Raw genomic sequence first — 15,895 nt, 5'->3', positions numbered from 1 at the left:
ATTCGTTGCGGAAGGTGTGAGATTAAAGAGAAAGAATCAATAGCCTATTCACATAAGTCAGCGCTAGGCATTGTCATCTCTCTAGTGACCAGGTGCAGAGCATAGCTTCCGTTCCTCAGTTATCATAATCTTGTCAAAAGCTAGCAAGGGCGATGAGAAAAATGCTATGACCACTGCTATGTCTGTACGGGGCAATTAAACAGCAAAATTCATTACCAAAGTAAACATTGACTTCGCAGCTTCTAGTTCAAGAATTTGAGAAAATAGCTGACGATGGAGCTTTCGATATTTTCATAGGGTATTTGGTTGTGCTAGAGCACCTGTTAAGGCCTGTCACCTGTATCAATTACTAATTTGATTGTTTAAATATAAGTGAGTAGGCCAACAATAAATCATCAAGTCTTCTTAGCTTTCAAGTACACTATGTTTGCATTGAGAAGATGGTTCAGATTTGGAATCATGCGTATGTTGAGTTACCGTAGGATAAGTGTTTCAATAAACATCTGCATTTTGGGTATTAATATAGATGCTTCAAGAAAAAGAGGAACTCAAAGGTCAGAGGTTTCAGCAGCGCTTTCCTGTCTCATTGATTCAAATTAGAAAAGATTCAAGAAGGCTATAGATTCCATTCTTTCCGTTCAATCCATCTGTTTCCATCTTTCGCAAGCACGAAAAATTTGATATAAATTTGCGAGTGACAAAACTCGCTTTTTGACGGGTTTTTGCAGTTTTCATTCGCGGTGACTGCATCATGGAAACATAATAAAAGTCTATGTTTAATGATGGATACGACTTAAAAAAGAACCAATTATAATTAATAACCCCGATATTGATGGATTGACAAAATTCATTATCCTTCTGCTGCTTGATCTATTCGTTTACTTTTCGACACACTTTAGACATAGATAATATGCTAGATCGCACAAAGTTTTTCCCTGAACTGATATTGAACTGGTGCCACAACCTAGAGATCATCGCTAGCCACATTGGAATTTGGAGATCTACTTGATAGAAAATGTAATCAACACCTAAATGTATGTGGTTTGATAGAGGTTTTACAGTAGCCTCTCTATTAAACATCTCAACCTCACCGAACCATGATCTAGTGTCTGTCTCTTCAAATTCTTTTAGGTAGAAATATACTCAAGACAATATAATTAGCAACTATGTGGTTTAATAGAGGTTTTGCAGTAACTTTTACCCCTTAATCATTCCAACGCCTTAACGCAGGCATTCTCACCTAGAAACAGTGACAAACATTACTTCTATCAACAAAGCACTGTCTCCCCTAGCCAATCCATTCCGTGCTTGAATGCTCGCGAATTACCCCAGATCAATGGAGACTCATCCCTTAAATATTTCATTCTAACTAAATTATTTAGAGTGATTATGGACATTGACCAAAATCAAAGAGAAAAGATCACTTTGACCAGACAACGACATAGCAGGTTTGTTTGGCTCACCTTACGACTGAGAGGTCTGTTTTATAAAAACATTGCAGACCAGTCCCAATCATAAACTAACTTACGGCATTAATAAATTTTTCATCATAAGCTTTCTGCCTGATGAGTTGTCGTTACTAGTAGGAACAGGGCTTTTGCAATTATACAAAAACTTAAAAAAGTATATGACAGATACAGTCATTAAAGATAAGCGTACACCAACTTCCAGTAGATTCTATCAGGAAGTATTGATATTTCTTATCATTTGCAATTGTTTTTGATGTTTGAGGCTATCTGACCACCAGGATGGTTCTAGATTAAAATCCAAATAACTTGATCACGGTTAAAAGGCTCAGGTCAAGTTGAAGCGTGATTATAACATCGATAGTTGCAAAGAGACCTACAGAATAGAAACGCATAACACTAACTTGATTGCATTAGCCGATATTAACTATAGCAACTAGCGACATTATTTTCTGCGTATTTTTCTTCTGAGCGTGTCAACTTTTATCAACTTCAATCTTGGAATATTCCGGCAGTCAGATCACCTCAAACATCGAAAAAAACGCAAATGATAGAAAAATACCGATACTTTCTGACAAAATCTACTAAAAACTGCTACAATTGTCACTGACAATACATACTTGAGGGTGACTCAAAGTGTGTAGCGTAACGTTTCTAATAACAGACAGACAAAACGCAGAGCACCTGTCAGCTTTCTATTTCCATGTAAAAGAACTCAGTAAATATTGTGTCAGAATGACTTCATGTTTATGCCTCAGAGTCGAGTGTCCGAATGACAGGTAGAAATTATTATCGTTTAAATAATTACTTGTTATAATAAATGAGATGAATTTATGCTGTCAGCCGTAGATTGTTTGGTTCATATTACTTTTTGGTAAACCTTGGCCCGGAAGACTGTTTAAACAGGTTATGAACATGTTTGATAGCCTTTTCAAAATATGCTATTAGCAAATTGTATGGTCTTATCGAATTAAGCTCTCTCTGCCTTATCTCTAGTAGTGCTAATGTCATGTAGTAATCCTTTCCTAAACACATTCCACATTCACAAGGTTACCTCAAACCTTCACGTAGTTCTTATTCAGTAAAATATCCGCAGTCAATATTTGTAACTTGAGCTAATCAAACATCGGGATAAGAAAATATTTTGTTTTAATGTTATCAAATATTAATTGACAAGGTTCGATATGGCGCCAAGCAAAAAGGTTGATTGATCATGCCAGACAGATGGAAGGAGATATGATAAGGCCGGTTATGGGTTGCCTTGCGTAGGGGCTTTGGCAGCTTTACGTTGTGTTACACCTTGCGCCATAAAACCTGCCAATAAACCGCCTCATTAAACTAACAGCCCAAGTGTTAGTGTTATAGCATTATCGCACCTACTTTTGCTCAACGCTACGTAAATCCGTTCTGCCCATGCATCTGTCTTCCGTTAAAAACTGGCAAGCTCTGGGAAAGTTTTAAGATTTATTTTATTGATGAGATGAAAAAAAACCTGCTGTTAGTTATATTATTTTGACTTTAACTGGAGAAGTCCAGTAAGCCACAAATCAACCTACAGCTTTTATAATTGTGCCAAAAAGCTTTCCTATGCTATTAAGCCTTCAAATAGCAAAAAAGGTTTCAAATAGCAAAAAAGCTTTCCAATGCTAAAAGAGCTTTCCAATGCAATGAAAGCTTTCTAATGCGAAAAAAGCTTTGTAACTCTAAAATGCCAAAAAACAGCTTTTGAACACTAAAAAACTTTCAAACGTTAAAAAGCTTTAAACACAAAAGCTTTCACATGCTAAAGAAACTTTCAAACGGTGAAAAGCTTTCAAACGGAAAAAAAAACTTTCAAACGCTGAAAAATGCATTTCAGCGCTAGCAAAAGTTTTCACCTGCTAAAAAGCTTTCTAACACTAAAAAGCTTTCTAAAATACTAATAAAGCTTTGAGCTACCTCTAAACAGCTAATTAAAGCTTAAAAGCTTATAACTACCGTATTACAACACTTCATATGTTTATCTGCAGCATACCGGTAATTATTGTGTTATCATTTAGATCACAGGCTAAAAAATTGTCGATTACATTTCAAACTTCTGTGAGGTAACTTCGATCATTTCTATAGGTTTCTTATGAACTGAATTCTCTGGAAAAGAACTTTTTAGTAGTTATCAATTATTTATTTGCTGTTTTTGTTTTAAATAATGTTACAATAAATCAAAATGCTGAAATACTGCACTGTTGTAAATAGTGGGTTTGAACACTAACTACGAGTAGGTGGTCGGTTGTGCTGATGAACTTGTTTCCAACAAAGTGGTGATTGAAGAGATAATAGATAGAACTTAATTAACGTCAGGATGCGACAGAAATCCAATATTACAGCAAAAAATGCCGTGATTCGCTATTCTACTATCTCTTTCACGTGAGAGACCCGCTATTTCTGCTCTATCACGAAAGGACTCAGAGTTCTGTTTGCTTAGTTGATAACTATTCAAACACGATTAAGAAATCTCGTTAAATCATCTACAAAGGGTTTTCGATCATCTTCACATTCGACAATAGTCCAAACTAGCTTACCTTTCACCGAGTCGAGTTCCGCAGAGATTAAGCAGATAGACGTCAACAGGATGATTAGCCTTAGGTCCATAGCGATATAAGTAGGTTAAAAGTGTGATATCTCAGAAGGAAACGGCTGTTGGGCAAGCTAGAGATGCTTACATCATCTGGCAGCGTATGAAATAGACTTGTTAGGCTAAAAAGGAAAAGTTGCACCAGTTTGACAAGCTCCTAGTTAAGAATGTAGCTAGCGGGGACGCATCCTGGCACCTACAGTACTTACTCTAGGTTATCATGAAACTAGCTAAAACTTTCCTGTAGTACTTATGGCATAGTGGTCTAGAATGCCTGATATGTGAACAACTGGTCGGGTGCAATCCCCGAAAAGGCCAAGAATTACATCTAACTTTACATTGCTTTCTGCACTCGGCATACCGTCTGTCATCGAGGTTTCCTTGCCAATGGGCTTAGACATGCCCAACCAAGATCATTGTTTGGACAACAATGATCTTAAAATGCGTGCAAGGCCTTTTCTAAGCAGACGTTAAACTATCTTCGAGGAATTTCTGACACATGGAGGAATCATATGACCAGTGACTAAGTTGTTCAAAGAATCATGACAATTCTTGCCCTTCACAACTACATTTTTAACGAACTGGTTGTCTGATAAAACACTTCCATTTTTTATTTAGTTGTGAATACCTATTTCACATTGTATTAGCTTTGTGGTCGAGCAAAACTTGGTTGACAAAAGAATTTATTTTATGCTTTACTTTATCAGAAATTTTCAAAAAAACATAATAATACATTTATTTGATTATTACAACGATTTTTATTTTACTCTGTTAAAATAGCTGATATTCTAGAAGCTCCTGAAATTAAAATTTATTCACCTATCCTCTAAGCTTTAGCATAGTAAGAACGGCGTTTGTCTGCCTAAAGCCGCAGGTAGATGTTGAGAAAAACATTTGCATCACACGAGAGTTGAACTCGTGGCATTCCGCTTAGTAGACTAATTGTTAATACCTGCACCAATCAAACCTCTTAACAAATTGTGGTATATTTGTGCAGGTATTGTTGCAGTTGAATTACAAAACTTCTTTGCTGAGGAGTAGAAGTAGTTTTTAAGGCTGTTTAACAATGTACCAACTGAAAGGTTGCTCTCTCCCTCTGTGATTCATGACTATATACTGTTTGACCTCGAAGGCTCGAATACCAGACTTTGGCAAAAAGAATGAACATTTTCAAAGCTTTGTGAAGCTCAGCATGGCATCTGATCAAGATTGTTTGAACAGTTGAAGTATGTCAAAGCTGTTATGAAATAACGATCAGCTGGAATCTAAGATATTTGGCAGCTGGTTTCTCGGAGCTTAATCCTGCATTGAAGGCCTGGATTCGGTAGATGCAAAACTTTCAAAAGGTACCCTGAATATTTGGTGTCAAGTGAGACCACTCAAATATCTTTAAAGATAGACTTACACAAAACTTTAGAGAGATTTTATCAAAAAGTATCAGTATTTTTCTATCATTTGTGATTGTTTTTGATGTTTGAGGTGATTTGACTTCAAATATGTTTCAAGATTAAAATCGACAAAACTTGATCGCGGTTAAAACACAGAAGCAAATATACGTGTCGAAACAATTCCCTAGTTGCTAGCCGCTTGTGTCCCTCGTTATCGATGTCGACCATTGCATCAAAGTTCTGGTGCTTTGCGTCTTTATTCGGTCAGTCTCTTTGCAACTATAGACATCATCATCACACTTTCTTGAATCTGAGCGTTTTAATTTCTACAAAGTTTTGTCGAATCTAATCTTGAATCATCCTGACAATCAGATCATTTCAAATCACACAAAAAACATTGCAAATGATAGAAAAAATACTGATACTTTTTGATAAAGGCTACCAAAGTCTAGTCCAAGTTGATCTTTAAAAACCCTCATCTTACCCTGTTTCATGTCTGTATTTGTAAAATACAGGTAGACTACATCCTATACCCAAAATAACAGCATTACTAACAACTCCATGCCTTCTTCACTCACAACTCTAAGCAGGCACGTATCTCTATTACTGCCACAGCATTTTGAAAAGGGAACACGAATCCTTTACTCAATGAGCTGATAAGAACAACGTATTTCAGTTCACTTCGATGCATCGCAAAGAAAACTGCCCAACTACTGTTTGTTTCCCAGGCCTAACTATAGTCAAGGTGTTACGACAAAAGAAAAATAAACAAAAGAACAGCCATCACCTGAAAAGACGGGTCAGTCGCGTGTCGAAAACATTCTGCTTTGTTAGTTTTAGAACAAAAGCCACATCCTGAGAAATTGTCAAAAATTTTTACTTTGGAATTTGAAAAACAAAATTAGAAAGCATTCGTCAAGTCCAAAGCCAGTCACCAAAATTTCTTCAATTTTGTAACCTGTAGGTTTGAGCCTATCTTATGATCACCTTGCAGGCTCCTAATACCAAACACACATATTGAAAACTTGTAATTTGTTTATAGCTAGAAAGCCATTTATCTTTTTATCATACTATCAACAGTAGTGGATAGAGTTTCTTAATGTGTCTAAACATGTCACTGAATGACATTCATCAACAGGTGCAAAAGTCAAACAGTAAAAAGCATGTCATTTACTTGTCACAACACTCACTGCATCAGCTCGGAGTGCGCTACCTCACACTGTAAGACAATCGAGCAAAAAGATATATTGTTTTTAATATCTTTTCCTTGATCTGCTGCCGATTTTCATGAAAAACCTTACTTGATTTCACACTCAATCTCTTGGAAGTAGCTTAATTTATATAAAATGGCATAAAACTTCAAAGACTACTGTACATCAAGAACTATAGTCTTTGATCTTGTGGGTTATATTACGCAAGAGTAGAAACCAAACAATGTACCATTCGTTTCATTTTAATGAATAGTCTATGTAAATGGAGGGCCATTATCCAAAGCAGTGAATCAAGAGATCCTGATTTTGATGAAATCATAAAGTCTAATGGAAAAGCCAGACATAACTATAGGGCCAAATCAAAGCATGATTTCATTGAAAGTTTGCGCTTACTTTGTTACTAAAAAATTTCGCATTTTGGTTAGTAATCTTTATGTTACCTATATAAAACTTTAAACTTTCTCATGCTCGTCTTGAGGAACCTTGCTACAAATTACAAATGCTAAGACAATTAACAGCCAAAGTAAAGCGTTGAAACGCATTAAAAAATTACCTTTTTGTTCAGGAACCGTCGATAGTCTGGTTATAATCGTGCAATAGTAGTAGACAGATCGCTGTTAAACTTATTATATTCCGAGTTAGTCCCGAGAGCTAGAATACGTGCGTATGCTTCCTTCGTTAGCAGCTCACTATTTGCATGCAAACATTCAGTCCAAGCCTTTCTAAAGCAATGATAGCTACTTAACTAAGCCCGCTATTGTCACAGACCGGCCAATTTCAGCGTCTTTGTCTCGCTCGCGTCTGATTGGCTCAATCCTGCAGCTTATGATCCTTGCATGGAAGAGTAACTTCTACCGTATGCTTTAATGTTACCATGGTAACTGAAGTTTATTGTTTACCCTGAGCACAACAGTGAGCAAAAGTTCAAAGGATATGAAGTGTTTTTTTTATATTTTACGTCTGATGGTATATTGAAACAACTTTGTGCTTGAAGTTATTGTTTTTATAGCAGCCTTTATAAGGTACATCTGTTGCCTAGCAACGACTTAATACACATTTTGAAAACTTTTGATAAATTAATTGAAGACCCATTTTTGTAAAGTTTCTCCCATTTTATGTTAAACAAGCCTCGTATGTAGGCTATAACCTTTTATTAGCATTAATAATAATAACTAAATGGTGTTTTTCGCTACATGCCAAAAAACAATCCATCGTTTTTTTGACGTGATCAAGCCGTTTGCACATGCGCTCGTGCATGAAAAAGCCGCCATATTTGTAAGACACGATCATTTTTCTTTTATGTAATAATACTTTAGGTGTTGTTTTGATACTGTAATATAAAAAATGCAAACAAAAGCATCGTTTTCAAACATTTGTTGCAAAAGGTTCGTGTTTTTAACGATAAAACTGTCTATAAAGATGGCCAACAACAATAAAATTACATCATGAAAAAACGAAGGATTGCAAAAACAGAAATCAGGAATTGTTTGGTGAGTTAAACAAAAGTGTGTTTTAAAAGTTGGTAATCTAATAGTATTGCGGAAGGTTCAGGATAACGAGTTTAAGGTTTTAATGACAGAAAGTTTACCAAAAATAATTAATAGTAAGAATAACTAACAATCATTAAAAATTTTGAAATGATATTGTATATATATATATTATATAAATCTCTTGTTTGTGACCACTTGCAGCAAAGTTTGTTTTATCAAGGAATCGAGTTGTAAATGACAACGGATTCATTTTATTAAGACACTGTACTTTTATTAATGGCCAATAGCTTTTGGGCTCTGCCTGCTCGGTTCAGATTTATAACCTTTACATAGAACCAGATAACTTGAACGCTCTCTCAGAGAATAAAAAAGTACAGGCCACAACACAATAACCAAAAAATTGTCAAAACACCAAAGAGTTTCATTAAGGCATTTAAAGAGATGCTTTGCTTAAGCCTGGTTCCCATGTACACCACAAGCACCGGTGGTCGGATCTCAGAGCTATTGATAGTGAAATGAAAACCTACGCGTCGAGTACGGTCAACGCAAGAATTCAGCACTGTCTACCTTTTCGAAATGCATTGTTCAGGCGAAAATTAGCACTTCTGAAACGACATGGCAAGCGGCCATTTTTATGCCATAATCAGCAACACAGTTTTATGCGATCACCAGCCAGTGAGCCGAGTGCCACAAGTGTTTTACTACGCTAGATTACCGCCGAAGACTCGCAGCCGAAATGGTAACCACGCGTTAGCAAATGCTTGTCCTTGCTTGTTATTCAAAACTATATATAACTTCTGCGTTCAACATGGTTAAACAAAATGGAAAATACCAAGCCTTTGTTCAAATATCAATATGTTAATTAAACATTTGAAATATGAAATAATAAATAATTTATTTGAAAAAAGAACATAATGCCAATACAAATCTTAACAATAACAACATTTAAAATGCAAAAAACAGATTGAAGTTTCGTGGAATTTGTACACAACTGATGGCTTCAGGACTGTTGTATCTTTTTAGGAAAAATGTCTATTTGAATAATCAAATACAGTTTAAATAAAACATTTAAAATAATTCCAATTTAAATCAGCAATAACTGGACTATTATTAAGATAAGAGAGCTGGTACATGCTACACCTAATATCCTGTTTCTAGTTATGACTGCATATCATTATCTTCGTTGCAGATATTCATATCAGCATCATATAAATGTAGATTCAGTTTAATCTCGAATATGAAATTTATTATTAAAACTTTTTGTTTCATAAATTTTAAATCTAATTTTAAATTTTAAATTTTTATGAAAAAAAACTAAAAATAAAATTTACACGATGGCTGAGTGCAAACGGTATAAAAGCAACAACTCCCTGCCACAGCAAATCCGTAAAGTTCAACAACTGGAATTGTTTACATTATATGTAGGCTACTAGTGATCAGCTGAGAGCTTTGGTACAGCATTTCCGATGGGATGGAAATGTTCTAGGCAGCTCCTTTAAAACATCCCCTAAAACCTGGCTTTTCAGCTAATGCAAGTGTCTCATCAACATGTACTGAATTCTTTTATCTCAGGCAGTTAACTCCAAGGGATGAGCCCTAACCCTTACTTGCTCAGTTATCAGGACACTGTTGGTTCCTAGTCTATGCTTGTTTATTAAAACTATATAAAAAGAGTACAGTTCATTTTTGTACTCGATACGGAAGTATAGTTTAAAAATATTGCTGGGGGTCCAACAAGTCATTGCTGCTAAATGAGAAATATTAACTCTTTTGTTTCAGGCAGCTCTCCTGACAGTTGGTAGATAGCGGAGAGCGTTGACATTTTAATGAAATACATCCAGTACATTTACCACGACGATTCGTGCCGAGGGAATTCGACTGAATGCGGGCCATCTAATCGTACTATAAAGTACGTTGCGTGTAGCAGTTTGGCGCAGAGCCAGAACGACCTCTTTCAATGAGACCAATCGTAGTAAAGTGCCAAGGGCCCGTCTGCTGCCGTCTAGCCACCAGCGTTCAATTAAACGCCCATTTAATTGCTAAGTGCATAAACTGTGAGGCGTTTAAAATGAACGGAGTTCTTGCCCTGCAACCATACCAAGTCCTTAGAATTTTGCCTTCTGGCTTGAAAGCCACTTGCATTGCATTTAAATGATCATTTAATGATAACCATAATGAGTCAAGTACTTATTTGATGATATGCTTGACGTAATGGAATCAAAAGTAAGCTATAGTTGAGCAGAGCTTCGTGTCTTTATTTGTCTCAATAATAGTTATTACTTAACAAACCGAACTTGAGCAAATTTAGCCTTCAGGCCAATGGCAATTTCATAATTTTAACCTAAGCCTATCAGCTACTAGATGTATCTCTACATTCAGTATCTCTACATTCTACAAGTCGTTAAATATGAATTTTTACTCAAAGTTTTAATCTTTTAGTTTTAATCTAAAGTTTTAATCTTTTAGTTTTAATCTTTTAGTTTTAATCTAAAGTTTTAATCTTTTAGTTTTAATCTAAAGTTTTAATCTTTTAGTTTTAATCTAAAGTTTTAATAGATTTTATCAGAAAGCATCGGTGTGTTTTTATCATTTGCGAGTGTTTCTAAATTTTGAAATCTTTATTTGTTTCAATTTTAAAGTGAAACATCATTTATATGTGAAATTGCACAAAATTCTACTAAATTTTATTCGCAAGTTTCGACATTTTTTTAAGATTTGCGATTATTTTGGACCTTTGAAGTAATCTGACTGCCAGGGTGTTTTAAGACTAAAATCAACAAAACTTGATCACGGTTAAAACCCTCAGATCCATCGAAGGTGCGATTATAACATCTATAGTTCCATAAAGATCGAGAGAATAGTGAGGCGTAACGATGCAAAATTAACGCAGTAACAAGTATCAACTAAAGCAATTAGTGAAATCATTTTGCTCATATTTTTCTTTTGAGCGTTCTGTGATCAAATTTTGTCAATTTTAATCTTGAAACATCCTGACAACTGGATCACCTCAAACATCACAAAAAATCGCAAATCATAGAATACCAATGATTTCTGATGAAATCCAATAAAATTTTGTGTAAGTTCATTTTAAAATTATTTAACCGGTACTAACTAAATGAACTAAACAATATTTCATGCTAATGTATTTCGGCTTACTTCCATTGGAAGGCATTTTTAACTAGGCTGAAATACTAACAATGGAATCATAGACGATACCAGACTTATCAAATTATACTGGTTCATCACATTAGCCTTCTGCTAAAAACTAAATATGTGGCACGACAAACCTTCCGCTTTTAAACTTTATAATTTAATAATATTGCAGTGAATACTGTTACAATTTCATGAACTAGGCCAAAAAGTTCTATGAAAGATTCCAGAATGTTCCAGTTACTAAAACCGTCATACTCTGGTTATGGTGCTACATACCGTCGTAAAGAATTTTTAAACCATTGATATGAGATTGCTGAACACCCTAAATTTCAGCGACTACATTAAAAGACAACAAAAGGAATAGCGGTCTCTGTATGACGTAGAACACGAAGCATTATTGATCGCATTATACTCGTTACCACTTCTAAACAGGACAGACAACTTTCCGACAAAGCCTGAAAATCAATGATCTCTTCATGAATTACACTAATTAAACCCTTCACCTCTCCTACACCATAAAGATTTTGCCGATTCCGGCCAGCGATGGATAATTTATCAATCCATTGGCCTTTCTATAACCTCCTCTCAATACATGACAGGTGAATAAACTTCTTTCTTTACCAAAATTTCATTGAACACAAAATAGTCCTTTACTTAAGGACAACCTTACTGACCAATTTGCGTAGGCTTTGAAGTTGTCATAATTGATAAGTAGAAGTAGACATTTAGTTCTTCGCTGCCTCTAGAAGTTTTAATAAGATTTTAACAGGTGCAATTACATTTCTCTCTGCAAGACCGCGGCATTTCGCTCCTTTCCTTTATGTATTCAACAAATCTATATTAATTAGCTTTGAAAGTTATGTGTAAATGCTACACACTTACTTTTTTTGACTGATTTTGAGCAAAGTTTACACTCATACACTCCGTACTTTCTGCTCGGTCATCAAAATATCTGGTTTCAAATTTTTGCCTGGCTCCTGAAACCTGGCCTCCCTAAGATGAACTTATCGGTACACAAAATTTTAGTAGACTTTACCAGAAAGTATCAGCATTTTTCTATCATTTGTCCCTGAGAACTGGCCTCTAAACCGCCCCGCCACAGAAAAGTATGGATATTTTTTTAATTCGTTGTGATTGTTTCTAAGTTTTGAAATCCTTATTTGTATCAATTTTAAAGTTAAACATCATTTAAAGACTAACTTACAAAAAGTTTTGTAGATTTTATCAGAAATTTTATGTATTTTCTTATCATTTGCGATTGTTTTTGATGTTTGAGGTGATCTGACTGCCGGAATGTTTATAGATTATAATCGATAAAACTTGATGACGACTAAAACGCTCAGATCAAACGAAAGTGTTATATGATGTCTATAATTGCAAAAAAACCGACAAAATAGAGATGCGTAGCGTTTCAATTTGAGCGCAACAATAGATATCAACTATAGCAACGACAGCAACCAATGACATCGATATCTATGACGTCGATAACAACCAATTTCGCACATATTTTTTTGGGGCGATTTAACTGAGATCAAATTTTATCGATTTTAATCTTGAAACATCATGGTAGTCCGATCACCTGAAACATAGAAAACAATCGCAAATGATGGGAAAATACTGATGCTTTTGAATAAAGTCTACAAAGTATCTGTGTAAATTAAACTATAAACACCTACCTGCAGGATACCTGATTGAAAGTGGCAGGAATTCTGAGCAAGGCCAGGTTTACTGCAAGCTGATGATAAAATGAATCCAGTTTGAACAGTTTTGAAGTTCACCTGTACCACTTTTTCACAGTTGTCACTTGTACCACATAAAAATGCAATTTCTATAATTTTGAATTATCAAAAACCACCCGATGAGGCTGTTCAATGATATAATCAAAATTAGCTACACGCCTTACAATTTTAATAACTTTTTATTTAAGCAGTGTTCGGTGTACGCTTTTATAAAAATAAAAACGTAATTGACAAAAGTAACTGAATTTACCTTGAAAAAACATACATAAAAATACGAATTTTGTAAGATGAGGTCTGTGACATGCAGTGAAACCTGACATTCTTATTAGCTTCAGGGTGGTCATAGCAGCTGTGGTGTAGCTGATAACACACTAGACTACCTAGTGGCAGGTCAGTAGTTTGAGCGCTGCCTACAGGATGTCAGAAAAAGTATTCAATCTTAAATTGCTCCTGTAATAAGGGAGGCAACTCTGACACAAAACCTGAGCAAGGCAGCAGGAAATCACCTCAGTACCCTCCGGAGAAAACTCAGAAAGTGAGGGACTCGTCTACAGCAGACAACCTTGAGGTTAGGTTGGACTGCAACAGATAACATGCCTCTGCTCAACAACGAGTCATATTTTTTTATTTATTGTGACCAAAACAACCTTTATAACTGATGTGAACAAATTGCATAAGTTGAAGGGCATTACTAACTCTAGCGTGCCTGCTGCTAGCTAGAGTAAAATTCTGCACTGGCCGTGTAATTTTCAACTAAATATTGAACAGGGATTATGTGAGATCAAACCTGCCAAATCGTACAAGTCTGTACCTGGTGTTTATCTACAAGTTTAAGTCTATGATATAATACCGAAAGACTTCGGGAAGCAAGCGTGAATACTAATATATTAATCCTCTTATCTGAGCTATTCTCTGTGATTTTAGACAGAGCTTACTCACTTTGGCAGCTGAATTATCTAGGGTGCAATATTTCCCACCAAACTCGAGTCCATTTTGTTGAAAATTGAGTGCAGCTTGCTAGAATTTGATTGGTCACTCTTAAATTGCTAGCATCTGATTGGCTGAGTGGCATTAGTGAACTTTTACCAATTTAAAGTTCTGATTTTGTTCTCTTCCTATTGGATAATTATCAGATAATTAATTATAAGATGGACAATTTTTATTTTCAGATACAAATCTGAAAATGACAGTTATTAATTTATAATTAATAAAATTATAAGTAGTTTTTAAGAACATCCTTGAACTAATGACCTTGACCTTATACACAAATGTAAATCTTAAAAATGCAAAACCGTAAATGCACACAGTGACTTCGTATTGAACATCGTCAAAAAACCATTGGCGTTTCTCTTTAGCCTGTGTGCCTCATTATGCACATATTTTAACATCTGCCCCTATACGACAGTACCACAATCAGTGTGCACAGTGTAATGCTAAATATTTTGTTGCAGAGATAAAAACTACGAACTCAGAATGAGGAGAACTCGACACCAATTGTTTTACTCAAATATTCTGACCTTGTATGCGAGAGACAAAACGTCTTTGAAAAGATCAAGCAATATTTTAGCTTGATTTTCTCTAACAACAAAAGAGTGTCAGTTTTCACACTGACTGTATGTATATACTTAGCGGACCAAGTGTATTTTGAGAAACCATTGAGCTGTAGCAGTGCAACTGAAGGACAGATCGGCTTTTTAATACATTAGGAAGCTTATGTTTAATATTGCTATGTTTTAAGGTTCTAAGGCTATGTATACAGATTTAGTCATGATTAAACACAGTACTTTATGATAGAACTGGTCTACTCTCCAAAAACGCTTCATGAAATTAAGCTAGATAGTCTATGTTTAGCTGCGTATTTTTGTGTTTTTTAACCGCAATTGCTGTAAAAATTGTCTCACAAAACTGGTAATACCAGAGAACGATGAAAAACTAACACCAACATCAAAATTGTTTTTCAATATTATTATTATATTTCAATTTTCAATATAATTAATCACTACTCAGTTTGCACAGTAGTGAGTACATTAGCTTTTTGAGAGCGGCTGTAGCCTAGTGGTTTTGAACATCTGACTTGCAAGCAACAAGCAAACAACTTGCAACTGAAGGAACAGCTTTTGAGCTTACGTTCGATATTGTCATGTCTTAAGATTCTAAGATTATTTAGACAGATTTAGTCATGGTTCATAACATTCATTCATGACTGAACACAGGACTCTATGGTAAAACCCGTCTACTCTACAAAGACTTAATGAAATCAGGCTAGCTACTAGGCTATGTTTAGTAGAGTATGTTTGTTTTTTTAGCGAAAATGTTGTAAAAAGTGTCTCAAAAAACTGGTAAAACCAGAAAACGCTCAAAAACTAACATCACCATCAAAAATTGTTAAAAAAGTTGACTGCTTGGCTAGAAATGTATTTATAATTTTTCAATATAACCAATCACTAGCCTACTCAGTTTACATAGTAGTGAGAACATTAGCTTTTTAAAAGCGGCTTTGGTCTAGAGGTTTTGAACACCTGACCTGCAAAAAACCACCAGTGGTGGTAGAAGTGATATCTAACTTTAAATTGCTCTTTGCAACTGGGTATGACTCCATTCGTTGAGATTCCCTTGCCACTGGACTCAGAGGTGTCAAGATCACAGAGTCATTGTTTGTATAACAATGCTCTTAAAAACGCTCACTTAGCCTCTGCCTGTAGTAAGCTAAAAGCTGGTTCACATTATATCACCGTATGTCAGCGTTTACCTTTCGGCGTTCATCGTCGATTATGCGAACTTTAAACCGATGGTATCGACGAAGCAACGCGGACACGTCGGGGAAGTTTGCAGCTGTC

General features: G+C 35.3%; 1 protein-coding gene across 4 annotated transcripts in view; it reads right to left on the bottom strand.

The window, feature by feature from the left end:
• LOC137398574 (protein lev-9-like) overlaps positions 1-7,387 on the bottom strand; it is a 30,016-nt gene extending 22,629 nt beyond the window's left edge. For all 4 annotated transcript variants that reach the window (XM_068084727.1, XM_068084730.1, XM_068084728.1 and 1 more), the window contains exons 1-2: positions 7,230-7,387; positions 4,025-4,199 (exon numbers count right to left, since the gene is read on the bottom strand). In XM_068084727.1, the coding sequence (XP_067940828.1) occupies positions 4,025-4,094 (70 nt within the window). In that variant the 5' untranslated portion in view covers positions 4,095-4,199; positions 7,230-7,387. The remainder of the gene's footprint in view (positions 1-4,024; positions 4,200-7,229) is intronic.
• Between the last annotated feature and the right edge of the window lie 8,508 nt (positions 7,388-15,895).

The sequence above is a fragment of the Watersipora subatra genome, chromosome 6 (assembly GCF_963576615.1).
Source record: "Watersipora subatra chromosome 6, tzWatSuba1.1, whole genome shotgun sequence".
Taxonomy (NCBI): Eukaryota; Metazoa; Bryozoa; class Gymnolaemata; order Cheilostomatida; family Watersiporidae; genus Watersipora; species Watersipora subatra.
The sequence above is the reverse complement of the archived record's forward strand: the minus strand, read 5'-3'. Positions and strand labels throughout refer to the sequence as shown.